The sequence below is a fragment of the Arvicola amphibius genome, chromosome 2, assembly GCF_903992535.2.
Source record: "Arvicola amphibius chromosome 2, mArvAmp1.2, whole genome shotgun sequence".
Taxonomy (NCBI): domain Eukaryota; kingdom Metazoa; phylum Chordata; class Mammalia; order Rodentia; family Cricetidae; genus Arvicola; species Arvicola amphibius.
Window position 1 is genome coordinate 132536917 of NC_052048.2, and position 16523 is coordinate 132553439.

The 16523-nt window shown below is 47.4% G+C and overlaps 1 protein-coding gene across 1 annotated transcript in view; it reads left to right on the plus strand.

The window, feature by feature from the left end:
- Window positions 1–13393: 13393 nt before the first annotated feature.
- Window positions 13394–16523, plus strand: part of Kif3c (kinesin family member 3C) — a 43267-nt gene continuing 40137 nt past the window's right edge. Inside the window, exon 1 of the mRNA XM_038319488.1 lies at window positions 13394–15364. Within this exon, the coding sequence (XP_038175416.1) occupies window positions 13814–15364 (1551 nt within the window). The 5' untranslated portion in view covers window positions 13394–13813. The remainder of the gene's footprint in view (window positions 15365–16523) is intronic.

The following is a 16523-nucleotide window of genomic DNA, read 5'->3' on the forward strand; positions in this document are numbered from 1 at the left end:
GATATGGGATTCCCCGATGAGATCTCGGGACCAGGTGGCTCTGCAGAAGCCTGCTGACTGTGGGTTCCCTCCGTTTCTTCAAGGCTTCTCAGTTTCTCTGTCAGAGGCCTGCAGTTATGAATCACACCTGGAAACCGCCCCAGCAACATTCCAGAACACGACGGGCCCTAGGTTCTGACGGCCTATGGCCTATCAGCGGTGAGTCAGGGAAAAGGGCCCCAGACACGCAGGCTGGAGGGGCAGATCCTGCTTTGCACAGGGAGAGCTGGGTACTTTTCCTGTCTGGTACAAGCGTCTGGGAGACCAGAGTTTGGTCCCAAAGCTGACCTCCTGAGTTTCTAACAAAGCTGCCTCCTCTCAGGTTGGAAATAATGGCCGGCACTGACTGCTACCGGAACGTTTGTACCTCCACATTTCTCCATAATGCATATGTTGAAATTCTAGCTCCCAAGGTTACAGCATTGGTGGCATAGGTCAGGCTGGGTACTATGGTGCCCATCTGTAGTCCTAGCTATTCCAAAAACTGAGGTAGGTTGCTTGGGGCTGTGAATGAAAGGGCAGCTTGGGAAACAGTCAGGCATGGAGGGGCATGCCTATAAGTCCAACACTGGGAAACTGAGGCAAAAGCATTGCATTTCAGCAAATTTGAGGTTACAGGTTTCAAAACCCCTGCCTTAAAAGGCTCTTTCTCTTTCTCTGCCTTTCTCTCTGTCTCTGTCTCTGTCTCTGTCTCTCTGTCTCTCTCTCTGTCTCTCTCTCTCTCTCTCTCTCACACACACACACACACACACACACACACACACACACGGTGTGGGGGGAGATTAGGAAGTGATAGGTAATAAAGTTAATTGCTGTGTTCATTAGTAAGATTAGGTTTTATTTTCTTTTTTCTTTTGTTCTTTCTTCTTACTTTTGTTTTGTTTTTGTTTTGAGATAGGATCTCACTATAAAGCCCTGGCTGGCATGGAACTCCCTGCATTGACCAGACTAGTCTTGAACTCACAGAAATCTGCCTGTCTGAGCCCCTTAAATTACAGGCATGCACTTCCCGCCAGGCTCAGTGGATTAGTATTTTTTATTATGTGTACTGTGTGCACAAAGAGGCCAGAGAACAACCTCAGGCATCTTTCCTTGAGTACTAGCTTCTCATGGGCTTGAAACTCATCGAGCAGACCAGGTGGGCTCTCCATCGAACCCCAGGGACCTGCCTGTCTCTGCCTCCCCAGCACTGGGGTTACAGAGGCACATCACCATAATATGCCTGGCCTTTTTTAAAAAATTTTATTTATTTATTTATTTATTTATTTACTTACTTACTTACTTACTTATTTTGGTTTTCTGAGATAGGGTTTCTCTGTAGCATTGGAGCCTGTCCTGGCACTAGCTCTTGTAGACCAGGCTGGCCTTGAACTCACAGGGATCTGCCTGCCTCTGCCTCCCAAGTGCTGAGATTAAAGGCATGCCCCGCTTTTTTTAAAAACTAATGTTTTTTCTTTTTTGTTAAAAATTTCTGCCTCCTCCCCACCTCCTATTTCCCTCCCCCTCCCCTAAACTAATGTTTTTTAAGATTTATTTATTTATTGTGTTCAGTATTCTTTCTGTCTGTATGCCTGCAGGCCAGAAGAGGGCACCAGACCTCGTTACAGATGGTTGTGAGCCACCATGTGGTTGCTGGGAATTGAACTCAGGACCTTTGGAAGAGCAGGCAATGCTCTTAACCTCTGAGCCATCTCTCCAGCCCCAGCCTAGCTACTTTTCATTTATTTATTTATTTATTTATTTATTTATTTATTTATTTATTATGTATACAATATTCTGTCTGTGTGTATGCCTGCAGGCCAGAAGAGGGTACCAGACCCCATTACAGATGGTTGTGAGCCACAATGTGGTTGCTGGGAATTGAACTCAGGACCTTTGGAAGAGCAGGCAATGCTCTTAACCGCTGAGCCATCTCTCCAGTGTCCCCTCCCCTTTTTCTGTTTTTTTTTTTTTTTTGTTTTGTTTTGTTTTTTTGAGACAAGGTTTTTCTGTGTAACAGCCCTGGCTGTCCTGGAACTCACTCTGTAGACCAGGCTGGCCTCAAACACACACACACACACACACACACACACACACACAGAGACAGAGAGAGAGAGAGAGATCCACTTGCCTCTGCCTCCCAAGTGCTGGGATTAAAGGTGTGCGCCACCACTGCCTGGCTTCATACCTGGCTTTTTGGCATGGGTTCTGGGACTCAAACTTAGGTCCTTGAACTTGAAAGCAAACGCTTTACCAATAGCCAAGCTATCTCCCTAGCCCTATTTATAGAAAAGGCCAAAGGTTCTTGTCTGTGCTTTCTGACATGTAAGAATATAATGAGAAAGGACAGTCTGTAAAGAAAGTAGGCCCTCACCAGACACAGAATCTATGGCACCTTGACCTTGGGCGTCTGAGACTCTAGAGCTATAAGCAACAGATGTTCGCTGTTTAGGAGCCAGCAAGGCTATGAGATTTTGTTTAATAGCCTGAACTAACTAAAACCATAAACATGTTCCTGGTGTGCTATATATATGTCATGTACCTTTCTGAAGGTATGTTTTACTCAAGCCAACCAATCAATAAAATCACAATCATAATTTAAACCTGATATTGTTTTGTAACAAAAGTAACATCATTTGCATCATTGAACAGCCATTCAAGATGATGGTTGTGAAGGCTATTAATATGTGAAGGCTATTAATAGTTGTTTTTCTTCATTCACGCATTGTTCATTCACCATTCATTCGTGGGAACTCACTATGAACCAGACTTATCTCTAAATCTGGGTTATAGAATAAAAGTCTCTCCTGTCATCGGCAGACTAGTGGGAAAATAACCCACAGATATGGACACAGCCAGGGGCAGTGTGGCAATGCATGTGTGTGGCCCTAGCTCTTGGCAGGTAGAGGCAGGAGGATCAGGAGTGCAAGGTCATGCTTTGGCACATAGTGAGTTAGAGGTCAACCTGTTCAAAAAAGAAGTGGAGAAAGAGGAGGAAGGGGAGGAGGAGGAGGAACGGCAGTGATATAGCGTATCACTGGAAGGAAGCCCTGTGAAGGAAAAAGCCGAGTGAGGATACTGAGTAAGGGGAGGGTTATTTTAAGAAACACCATCCCAAAAAAGCTTCATTATGAAGCTGACATTCCAGTTGGTTGTTGTTCATGAAGATGACATTTGAAAGACACTGTCACAAAGCCTGTGTGGAGGAAGGAGAAGCTCACAGGCAGAGAAAAGAGCAAGTTCATGGACCCCACCGCAGGAATATACTTGGTAGGACGGGGAACAAGGAAGCCTGTGTTGTTGGGTCACAGAGTAGGAAACAGAGATCAAGAGGGGCTTGATTGCGGGCAGCCTGTGGGCCCTATCGAGGACCTTGGGCTTCCTGCAAGTGATGAGCTTTCTTGTGGACTATTACTTTAAATGATGCAAAGATGTGTTACATTGGTTTAGGCTGCATTTGTTAATGATGTAAAGATGTGCTGCTTTGTCTGCCTAAGGCATCTGATTGGTCCAATAAACAGCTGAGTGGCCAGTAGCTAGGCATTAGAGGGATAGGAGGGGTTGGTAGGCAGAGAGAATGAGTAGGAGGGGGAATCTAGGCTTCTGAGAGAGAAAGGATCAGGGGAGAGCGAGAGGGAAATACCGAGGCTGGCCAGTCAGGTAGCTGCCAGATAGATGGGCATGGAGTAGGACATTCAGAATGAAAGAAAGGTAAAAAACCCTGAGGTAAAACATAGATGAAGAGAAACAGGTTAAAATAAGTTATAAGAGCTAGTGGGGCAAGCATAAGATAAGGCTGAGCATTCATAATTAAGTATAAGTCTCCCTGTCTTGATTTGGGAGCTGATGCCTACAGAGCTTCCCCTTGGAGGGGTGAGAGCAGAGCAGACAGTAAACCATCTGGTTTTCAGCTTCCAAGGGAGGCTGGAACTGGTGTAAGGCCAGTCTAAGAGGAGGGAGGGAGGGTAAGCGCAGAGGTGCCTGAGAACTCTTCAGGACTCGCGTGATGATGACAATGGTGCTGACCCAGCGTGGGGTGGTAGAGGTGGCACAGCCAGCATGTTAACTCAAGAATAGCCAGGCAGTGGGGAGCGCATGTCTTTAATCCCTGCACTCGGGAGGCAGAGGCAGGTGGATCTCCATGAGTTTGAAGCCAGCCTCGTCTACAGAGCAAGTTCTAGGACAGTCAGGACTACACAGGGAAACTGTCACAAAACAAAACAAAGAAGAGAGAGAGAGAGAGAGAGAGAGAGAGAGAAAGAGAGAGAGAGAGAGAGGATTTTACAGGCAGAAGCCACACAGGACTTGTTAATGATTGCAGACAGACTAAGGAGGAGTCAATACATTTATAATGTAAATACAAAAAGCAAAAAAGGAAGCAATTCTATATGCAGTGTGGCCAACATTATTCTAAAACTCAGAGGATAGAAGTGCTTACTGTGCACGCATGATGACCTGAGTTGGATCCTTGGTACCCACAATGGAAAAAGAGAACTGACTCTTGAAAGTTTGTCTGACCGCCACAGGTATACCTACACACACACACACACACACACACACACACACACACACACACACGCTTGGGAGACCAGAGATTCAGGAGTTCAAGGTCACCCTTAACTAAATCTCAAGTTGAGGCCAGCCTGGGCTTCATGAGACACTTTCAAAAATCTGCCCCTCCAGCATGGGGACCATGGGAGAAGGTTGAAGGGGAGGGGAAAGGCAGGGAAGGGAGCAGAGAAAAATGTAGAGCTCAATAAAAATCAATTAAAAAATTGAAAACCTGTCCCCCTCACCAGCACTTGGCAGAGGCAGATAGATGTCTAAGTTCAAGGCCTGTCTAGTCTACAGAGTGAGTTCCAGGAGAACTGGGCTGTGGAGAGAGACCCTGTCAAAAAAAAGTTATTTTCTTATTGTTGTTTCTCTGTGTAGCCCTGGCTTTCCTGGAACTTGGTCTGTAAGACCATGCTGGTCTTGAACATAGAAATCCACCTGCTTCTGCCTCCCAAATGCTAGGATTAAGGCTGTGCACCACCACCACTCAGCTCAAAAAAAGTTCTTAGGGGGCTGGAGAGATGGCTCAGTGGTTAAGAGCATTGCCTGCTCTTCCAAAGGTCCTGAGTTCAATTCCCAGCAAACACATGGTGGCTCACAACCATCTCTAATGAGGTCTGGTGCCCTCTTCTGGCCTGCAGGTATACACAGACAGAATATTGTATACATAATAAATAAATAAATATTTTTTAAAAGTTCTTAAATTGTTTTACTAACAAGTAAGTTTATTGTGACAAAGCAGAAAATTGTTAAGAGACAGAACACATTTATAGGTTATTATTTAGCAATATTTAATTTTTTTAAAGGGGCTGGAGAGAAGGGTCAGCATGGTACAAGGGTTAGAAGTGTGCACGTGTGTTCTTGCGTAGGTATTGTCTGATTTTCAGCACCCACACTGGGTGGCTCACAGCTGCCTATAGCTCCAACTACAGGAGACCCAACACCTTCTGACCTCAGGCACCGGCACCCATGTGCACATACCCACCCTGCAGACACACATATACACACGTGACTAAAACAAAATACATCTTTCTAGAAAACACAAGGTAATTATACTCAGCACAGAGTGGCCTGCGAGGAAGATAAGGAAAACAAGAGGCCTGGAGGCTAAGAGACTGGCAAGTTTCTACCGAGGCTGGAACTGGAATGGACGTTGAAGGGACACAATAGAGTTCAGATAGTGTGTGACCGAGAACTGGTCCACAGGGCTCAGTGCTGGGCCAGGGGGCGGGGGACACTCTGGCTTTAGAGAGGGAGAAATTAGGCAAAAGTGCTAGTGCTGCCCCTTGCCAGTCCAGCTGATGGGGAGATGGGTTATGGCATCTGTGACTCCTCTATAGATGCTCAGTGCAGCTTCTATGAACCACACTGCTTTTCAATATCCTTGCTTAGTGTGTGTGTGTGTTCATTTGAGACAGGTTCTCTATTTTCTGAGATTATCTTGTGATTACAGGCCTGCACTCTGCACTCCCTGCCAGGCTTTATAAGTGTGTTTAAGATTCCAACTCAGGCCAGGCACTCGGGAGGCAGAGGCAGGCGGATCTCTGTGAGTTTGAGGCCAGCCTAGTCTACAACAGCTAGTTCCAGGAGAGGCTCCAAAGCTACAGAGAAATCCTGTCTCAAAAAAAAAAAAAAAAAAAAAAAAAAAAAAGATTCCAACTCAGATTCAGATCCTCACATGCATACAGCAAAGGCTTTAACCACTGGACCCTCTGCCCAACTCCTATTTTTTTTTTTTTTTTTTTTAGACAAGACCTCATGTGGTCCAGGCTGGCCCAAAACGCTCTATATTTTTGAGGATGACTTTGAACTTCTGATTCTCCTAACTCTATCCCCTGCGTGCTGGGGTTATGCTATAATGCCTGTTTGTTTGTTTGTTTGTTTGTTTGTTGTTTTCTCAGTGTTGGGAATGGAACTCAGGGCTTCATATACAATAGTAAAACATTTTACTAACTGAACTACATCCCCAACCCCATATTTTTCCCCAGATATTTCTATTTTTTCATAGTTGATGAGACAGAGGATATAGCTCAGTGATTATCCATGTCTAGGATGCAAGAGGTCCAGGATTTTTCCCCAGCACTGTAAAAGTAAACAAATCAATGAGAATTTTTAAAAATTAAACAAACTTGGAGTAGTGATGCATGCCTATATCTATCTATCTATCATCTATCTATCTATCTATCTATCTATCTATCTATCTATCTATCTATCTATCATCTATCTATCTATCTATCATCTATCTATCATCTATCTATCTATCTATCATCTATCTATCTATCTATCTATGCTGACTGGTGGTGCATACCTTTATTGATATATATACATACATACATATATAATATATACTTATATATATGCTGATTGTGGTGGTACTTCTCTAGTACTCAGAGAAGTAGGAGCAGAAGGATTATCCTCAGCTATGTTGTAAATTTAAGGCCAGCCTGAGATACATGAAGAACAGCTGAAAATGGGGGCAGGGAGGTGAGGAGGTGCATAGGGAAGGTGGTGGGAGGGAATGGGAGGAAAGGAGGGAGGGGAAACTGCAGTCAGGATGTAAAATAAATTAATGAATAAATTTTTTCAACTTTATTTTATGTGCATTGGTGTGAAGGTGTGAGATTCTCTGGAACTGGAATTACAGACAGGTGTGAGCTGTCTTCCAGCCCCTGAATTAAATTTTTTAAAAAAGAAAAAAGATAATAAAAATAAAATTTGTAATTGACAAATCCCAGTCTCCAGAAATTACCAAAGAGACCGTAAAGACAAAGCAGTAGGGGAAAGAGAAGCACTTAGAAAAGTAGCTAGGGGGGCTGGAGAGATGGCTCAGAGGTTAAGAGCATTGCCTGCTCTTCCCAAGGTCCTGAGTTCAATTCCCAGCAACCACATGGTGGCTCACAACCATCTGTAATGGGGTCTGGTACCCTCTTCTGGCCTGCAGGTGTACACACAGACAGAATATTGTACACATAATAAATAAATAAATAAATAAATAAATAAATAAATAAACAAACAAACAAATAAATATTAAAAAAAGAAAAAAGAAAAGAAAAGTAGCTAGGCTTGATGGGAAAAGGTTGTAATCCCAGTACACTTGACCTCCTCAAGATTCAGGAGTTCAAGGCTATCCTTAGCAATATAAGTTGAAGGCCAGCCTGGGCTACTCATATTCTAGCTCAAAAATACAACAATATCAAACAAAAAAAAAAAACAGAAAATGTTAATGTAGGCTTAAAGCCAAGAACGGTAATACACGCTTACAATTCCAGAACTCAAGAGGCTAAGGCAAGAGGATGGCGTGTTTGATACGATCCTGCATTACACAGGACATTCTGGACTACAACTAAGAGATCCTGGCTCAGACAAGCAGACAAACAAAACAACAACAACAACAACAACAACAAGAAACTGGGACTAGAAAGATGTCTCTATCTGCAGTTAAGAGCACTGGCTGCTCTTCTAGGTTCACTAACATGGCAGCTCATAACCATCTAAAACTCCAGTTCCAGAGAATCTGATACCCTCTTCTGGTGTCCATGGGTACTGCACACACGTGGTGCACAAACACCCACACACGTAAAATAATCATAATCATCATAAAGCTTAAAAAAAGAAATCTAGACTTAAGGTTTGAGGATTCAGCTCAATGGTGGAGTATTTGTCTATTATGTGTGGGGGATTGGTCTAAAGAACCTGAAAAAAAATTTAAAAATTTAAATCTAAGCTCGATTACATTGAAGGACTAAAATTAGATAACCCTGGAGTGATTGACAGCCAACACTCTTCAGGGCGACACAGTAATTTTGTCACATAGTTATGTCTCCCTCTGCTGGTCAATCCTGATTTTGCACAGTAAATCCAAATCCTGAGTGAGTCATTTTGAATGTTCGTAAGGTACCTGCTGACTGATGAGTATATTCTTTTTGTATAGTTTTATAACGTAACCCAATTGTCACTGGGTCTTTACTGGAAAACACAGCTGATGTGGGAATCCCCTGTGGAAAAAGAACTTTCTGTATCGAGCTGAGTGTAGTGGTTCACACTTGTTATCTCAGCACTCGGGAAGCTAAAACAGGAAGATCAAGACTTTGTGGCTAGCTTGAACTACATAATGAGCAAGCATTTTCATTACTGAGGATGATTCCACAAGCAGCCGATGTACCGCGTACCTTTATGGTAACTCAACCCACTGCAGAAGGGAAACACCACGGGGCTTCAGGGTTGCGGTCTCAGTGGCTTTATTTTTATTTGATTTTATTATTTTAATTTATTTTCTATTATTTTGCTTTCTTCCCCTAGACATCTGTTCAGTCTGAAGCTTCTAGGCTGGGCCCTCTTTACAAGACAAGGATATTGCTGGACATAGTGGCCCACGCCTCCACTCAGGAGGCAGAGGTATCTCTCTGTAACTTCCAGGCTAGCCTGGTCTACGTAGAGAGTTCCAGGACAGTCTAGGCTACATAGAGAATCCCTGTCTCAAAATTAATTAATTTGTTAATTATTTAAAACATATTAAATCAGAAACCTTCTTTGACTGGTAGGAGATAGAAGGACGAAATTTACATAAAATAAAGCATGGGACTAGTGTTCCAGTTTCTGTGTGGGGAAGTGAGTTTAAAGTCAAGCTTGGTGGCACATGTGTGTAATCCTAGCCCTTCAGGGGGCCAAGGCAAAAGGATTACAAATTCAACACCTGCCTGGGCAACTTAGAAAAATTGTGTCTCAAAACAGAACAAGGGCACTGGCTAGATGGGAAGCCCGTGGGTAAGAGTGCTTGGCACGCAAGTGTGATGACTTGAGTTGCCTGTATGCTCCTCTCCCGCCCCACTCAGTAAATAAAATAAAGTTCTAAATTTTGGGTGTGGGTGTTTTGTTTTGTTTTTTTTTTTTTTGAGACGGGGTTTTTCTGTGTAGCCCTGGCTGCCCTGGAACTTGCTTTGTAAACCAGGCTGTCCTGGAATTCCCAGAGATCCTCCTGTCTCTGCTTCCCAAGTGTTGGGATTAAAGGCGTGCGCCCCCCACTGCCTGGTTCTGGGTGTGTTTTTCAGGACGTTTCAGAGCAGCTTACTGCCGAAGAAAGAAGCCTCGGTGAGAGAAGCGAGCAGGAGCAACGTGAGGCTGAGTGGTGGGAACCTGGGCTGTGTGGAGGGCAGTGTAGACAGTATTGAAGGAAGGAGGACATCGTGAGCAAGGAGCACCAACCATGACCATACAGAAACAGTGGGGTGTCTGGAGGAACCTTAAGCAAGTCAGAATAGCTGGAGAATCCAGCAGGGAAGAAGAGGGGGTATTTATTTAGAGACAGGGTCTCTGGTAGCCCAGACTGACTTCAAACTAACTGTATAGCCAAGGTGACCTTGAGCTTCCGAGCCTCAGGCCTCAATTTCCCCAGTGTCGGGGTTACAGGCGTGTGGTACTGTGCCCAGATTTTCAGAGGCTGAGGATTAAGACCAGGTTTTCATGTCTGCTAGGCAAGTGGTCTACCAACTGAACCAGAACCCGAGCCTGGATCCCTTTTCTTGAGCACCTTTTACGGCCCAAGCATGCACACATACATCATTTGACTTAATCTTTGTATAAATCCTGGGAGGGAAAGTAAACATTGCTATCCTACTGTGAAAATAGCTGTTCAGAGAAATTAAGTAATTTAGAGGGACTTGCATCTCGGAAGCAATGTTTTTCTTTTTCACCCTCGGCTCCCATACAGAAGGACCTGGGCCCGTGGTGACAACATGGAGGGAGCCGAGTACACTTGTATTTTACCCAGCACTGTAGTGGCAGATGAGTTAGCCAAAACAGAGATGGATGTGCAAAAGCCAAGCCAAGCACAAGGAAATAGTTCAAGAATCAAACAGTAGCCGGGTGGTGGTGGCACACACCTTTAATCCCAGCACTCGGGAGGCAGAGGCAGGCGGATCTCTGTGAATTTGAGGCCAGCCTGGTCTACAAGAGCTAGTTCCAGGACAGGCTCAAAGCTACAGAGAAACCCTGTCTCAAAAAAAAAAAAAAAAAAAAAGAATCAAATAGTATCCAGAAGCCAGGTTGTCGGAGCCAAGGAACCTAAAGTTTGCACAGCCAAAGCTTCACCAGTAATCGGCCCAAAGGCCAGTTCATCAGGGGAGCTGGACGATCCGAGTAAGGAGGAAGGCCAGAGAATGCCAGAAGCAGGCAAGCTACCAGCTGCTGGCCTGGCTGACAACCAAATTCTAGGAATTTGGGGATAGCAACGACACAAGGAGCCAAGTTCTGTGTTTGTTTCGGGATGGGGGGGGGTCTCTTGATGCCTAGGTTGACCTTGAACTCGCTGTGTCTCTGAAGACAACTTTAAACTCTTGATCTTCCCTCTTCCATCTTCTGAGTGTAAATGACACCACACGTAGCTTTATCTCCATTTTCATAAACTTTATTTTAAAAGCTTGTGAATAATATAAACATCACATGTCAAATTCATTTTCTAAATAATTAGTTATTCTTATTTTACGTATTTGAGCGCTCACCTGCACTATTTTATGTGTTTGGGTGTTAGCCTGCACATAGGTATGTGTACATGCATTCCTGGCACCGGTGGAAGTGAGGAGAGGACACTGGAGTCAGGGATGGTTGTGAGCCACCATGCAGAACCGTCTGGAAACCAAACCTGGGCCTTCTGCAGGAGCAGCCGGTACCCTTGACTGCCAAGCCATCTCTCTAGGCCCTGAGTCCCTTTTTAAGCACACGAGGACGCCGAAGCTGAAGCAGGGTGACTGTTGAGTGGAGGTCAGAGCTGGGACTATGTGGTCTGGGAGGATAACTGCATTGTTCAGGCACGAGGAACGGAGTTGTGATCTCCGATAATCCCTGCCCTGAGGAAGTAAAGACAGGCCGGTCCTCAGTGCTCACTGACCAGACAGTCTACCCAGTTAGCGTTCCACATGAGTGGAGGAACATTGCCCTCCCTATCTCCCACCCCAAATAATGAAGTTCAGGACTTCCAAAGAGATGGCTCAATGACCAAGAACATTTGTTGCTTTTGCAGAGGACACTGGTTCTGTTCCCAGAACACACACATCAGCTCACAACTACCTACAACTCTAGTTCCAGGGGATCCAACATCCACTTCTGACCTTTGTGGGCACCAGGAACACACAGGAGATGCAAGCATACATATATACAGGCAAGACACATAGAATAAAATTTAAAAAACAAATGAACAACAGGGCTTCTCTGTGTAGCCCTGGCTTTTCTGGAACTTGCTTTGTGGACCACGCTGGCCTTGAACTCAGACATCTACTTGTTTCTGCCTCCTGAATGCTGGAATTAAAGACGTACATCACCCCAACTAGCTAGTTTTATTTTTTTTAATGATGTCAATCTCTGGCCTGAAGAGGCACCCACATGGACATGCACCTATATGTACATGTTCACACACCCACACAAACACATATACACATATACCCCACATAGGAACTGGAATACTAGGCCCAAGCTTTTTTATTTTTTCTAAGTTTCATCCTTCTTTCTGCTGTGGAAACAGACCACAATAGGACCTCAAAGCAGGAGCTTGAAGGAGTAACCACGGAGGAACACTCTTTACTGGCTGGTTTCTAGGCTCACTTTCAGCTGTCTTTCTCACACATCCTGGGTCTACCTGCCCAGGAGTGACACCTCCCACGGTGGGCTGGGCTCTCCTCCATCAATTAGCAATTAAGAATATGCTCCCACAGACCAACCTGACAGAGGCAATTTCTCAGCTGAGCCTCTCTCTTTCCTAATTTCTCTAGTTTGGATTGACAAAAATTAACCAGCATACAACATGGCAGTTCTGTTACAGGCTATAGCCCCCTTTAGGAAAGTGGTCCAGATTCTAGAATAGGGCTGGGGCTCAGAGGGAGCTAGAACAGTGTGATGGCATTGCTATCAGAAGCACAGACTGGATCAGAGTGGTGGAGGAAAGACTGGGAGGTCAGAAGACGGACAGGCCTTCATGGGATACAGAAGGTCATGGAGAAGAGGTTGGAGTCAGAGCCCAGTGCAGGCACGATGGGTGGAATCAGTTAAATCCGTTAACTGCTTCCAGCGCAGTGTTAAAAAGAAGGCCAGGCAGAAGTAAACCAGGCTAGGGAGTAAGTTCCAGGAGGCCTGGTGACACCCTGAGGAGTGGGACACGGTGACATGTCCCCATCTGCAAGCAAAATGGCAGGAGCAGTGAGAAACTAAGAACGCAGCGGTAGCAGAGAGAACACGCGTGGGTGGGTTGTTCAGCCTCAGCCGACTCTCTAGGGGGAGGGGGTTGCATGCGGGAGGAGGGGCTCCCAGACCTGAGGACTGGAGAAAGCATTAGCAACCTGACAGAACCCTGTTAACAAAGGAAGGACTACATCTCCCAGCATGCTCGGGTTCGGTGGGGTGACGGCAGGCGGTGACTGCGCCGCATCCGACTGGTGGGCGCGGGACCTGGGTGGGCACCAGAGCCTGTCATCCCTGCGAGGTCGGCGGGGTGCGGGCGGCGATGCACCGCTGTCCCTCGCTCAAGGGCCGCGCCGGGCTCTTGTTCCCCGCCCCGCGGCCCCGCCCCTTGCCCCACCCCAGCCGGGAGACCTAACCCCGGCCGCAGCGCAGCGGCCGCAGCAACATCACTCTCGCCGCCGCTGCTCCGCCCCATCCCCTTCTGTTTTTCTCTCATTCTCCGGTGGCGGCGGCGGGGAAAGCGGAGGAGAGGCAGAAGCGGCCAGCTGTGTCTGCAATGAATGATCCCCCAGCTGAAGGGGAGGACTCCAGGTGAGCCTCTGCCCTCGGGAGGACCGGGATTACCCGGCCGCCCAAGTCCCGCATCCCCCGCCATGGATCCCTAGGGGAACGGAAAAAGGAGGAGGAAAAGACAGCTCTGCCGCCCACCCCCATCTCATTTTCCTCTTCCTTTATCTCATTGTTGCCGAAGCTGTTTACCGTAACGCTCCCTCTTGCCCCAGCATGGGGCGGGTTCCAGGCACTGCCCTTCGGCAGGAGCTGCTTGCGCGGTTGCCTGGGGATTCTGCCTAATTCTACCTCGCCAGTCTGTGCACAGAAAACCGTGGAGAGCTGTGGAGGCCTGGACTGCAGCAGCCTCGGGGCCAACTCCCTGCATCCCCACCCTGGGAGGCTGCATGCGGATTGAAGAGCGGTGTCTGGGGGCTGGGCCAGCCCGGCTGATCCCGACCTAGGAGTAGGACAGGAGGACCTCCCAGGCTGCAGAGCGGCCCATCTGGAAGGACAGAGCCACAAGATGGCCAGTAAGACCAAGGCCAGCGAGGCCCTGAAGGTGGTGGCCCGGTGCCGCCCCCTCAGTAGAAAGGAGGAGGCTGCTGGTCATGAGCAGATTCTGACCATGGACGTGAAATTGGGCCAGGTGACTCTGCGAAACCCCCGCGCGGCACCCGGGGAACTGCCCAAGACCTTCACTTTTGATGCTGTGTATGATGCTAGCTCCAAGCAGGCGGATCTGTATGATGAAACGGTGAGGCCCCTGATAGACTCAGTGCTTCAGGGTTTCAATGGCACCGTGTTTGCCTATGGCCAGACCGGCACTGGCAAGACCTACACTATGCAGGGGACCTGGGTGGAGCCAGAGCTCCGCGGGGTTATCCCCAACGCCTTTGAGCACATCTTCACCCACATCTCCCGCTCCCAGAACCAGCAGTACCTGGTTCGTGCCTCCTACTTGGAGATCTACCAAGAGGAGATTCGAGACCTGCTATCCAAGGAGCCAGGCAAGAGGCTAGAGTTGAAGGAGAATCCTGAAACAGGGGTCTATATCAAGGATCTCTCCTCGTTTGTCACCAAGAATGTCAAGGAGATTGAGCATGTGATGAACCTGGGGAACCAGACCCGGGCAGTGGGCAGCACCCACATGAATGAGGTCAGCTCCCGGTCCCATGCCATCTTTGTCATCACAGTGGAGTGCAGTGAGCGTGGCTCGGATGGCCAGGACCATATCCGAGTAGGCAAGCTCAACCTGGTAGACCTGGCTGGCAGTGAGAGGCAGAACAAGGCAGGTCCCAACACAACTGGAGGACCAGCCGCACAGCCCACATCTGGTGGTGGCAGTGGAGGTGGCAGTGGTGGTGGCGGTGGCAGCAGTGGAGAGAGGCCTAAGGAAGCCTCTAAAATCAATCTCTCCCTGTCTGCACTGGGCAATGTGATTGCTGCTCTAGCCGGCAACAGGAGCACCCACATCCCCTACCGGGACTCCAAACTGACCCGGCTGCTCCAGGACTCACTTGGGGGCAATGCCAAGACCATCATGGTTGCCACACTGGGTCCAGCTTCTCACAGCTACGACGAGAGCCTCTCCACCCTACGTTTTGCAAACCGTGCCAAGAACATCAAGAACAAACCCCGGGTGAATGAGGACCCCAAGGACACACTGCTGAGGGAATTCCAGGAAGAGATCGCCCGCTTGAAAGCCCAGCTGGAGAAGAAGGGCATGCTGGGCAAGCGGCCTCGGAGAAAGAGCAGCCGCAGAAAGAAGGCTGTCTCTGCCCCTGCTGGTTTCCCAGAGGGGCAGGTGATCGAGGCCTGGGTGGCTGAAGAAGAAGATGACAACAATAACAATCACCGCCCACCCCAGCCCATTCTGGAGTCAGCTTTGGAGAAGAACATGGAGAATTACCTGCAGGAACAGAAGGAGCGGCTGGAGGAGGAGAAGGCCGCCATCCAGGATGACCGCAGCCTAGTGAGCGAGGAGAAACAGAAGCTTCTAGAAGAGAAGGAGAAAATGCTGGAGGATCTGCGGAGGGAGCAGCAGGCCACAGAGCTGCTCGCGGCCAAGTACAAGGTAAGGGCCCCAGAGGATGAGAGAGGTCCTTAACGGGATCAGTAGATTTCCCTTTGAGGGTCTGTGAGTTGGCCTGCGGCGGAGTATGCCACCTTAGGACCATATACTGACCACTGTCCTATAACGGCTAAGCAGAGTACTGTGATACCAGGTAACCAGGTACGCTTACATGTGTGCACACACACAAAGCAGAATGGTCAGGTTCTTGAACCAGTGAACTTGAGATGGGCTGACTTGCTGCTGTCCATTTCTGCAAATGGCCCCAGGATTGGTCAGGTCTATAAGAAGCCCATGTGGGATTCTCCTCTTGTGAGTGTGGCTTCTCATTCCTACATGGCCTCCTCTCCCAATACCTTTTCCCGCTCTGAGGTGCCTTCAGATCTCATATCATGTTAATAGTATCTGATGTTTGGACAGCACTTCATGGTTTACAAAACACCCTACGTTCGTCTCACCTTGTCTCATCTTCACAGGAGCCTTTCAGCACAGTGGCTTTTAAATCCCTACCTTACTGATGAGGGATTAAGGCTCAGAAAGTGACAGGACCAAGGATCCAGAGCTGAGCTGGTACCTGTAAACACCAGGCCTTTAGTCTTTAGTAGCAAGGTCAGACCACGAGTCAGAGAATTCTGATTCTTATGGAAATGACCCACTGGGTGACACAGTGCTAGGCTCACTCCTTGGTGTCCCTAGGAAGAAGACTCAGAGTGTCATGTAGGAAGGAGGATGGAGAGAGAACTGGGCTCTGTCCCAGAGACCTAGAGTTCATTGAGTAACTGGCTGTGTTTTTCCCTGTGCCTCCATTTCCGTTTTTATAAAGTAGGATGTTAGCTTGGGGGATCACTGAGCTTCTACCAATCTGATAACTCTATGGCCCGCATTAATCTGAGAAAAAAGAACAAAACAATTGACCTACACAATGAGGCCTTATGTCAATTGTGCCCAATCTCCCATCGTCCTGAGAGATGTCAGGACTTCAGCATCCTTCCTGAGTTGTCCACTTCCCAGAGAACCTCGGACCCTACATGGAGCTAAGTTACTGAGGCAATCATAGACCTGTTAAATTTCTTCCTGCTCTTTTTCGTTTCTTCTTTGTAAATAGAATGTCATGTAGTCTAGGTTGGCCTAGAACTCTGTATGTAGCTGAGGATGACCTTGA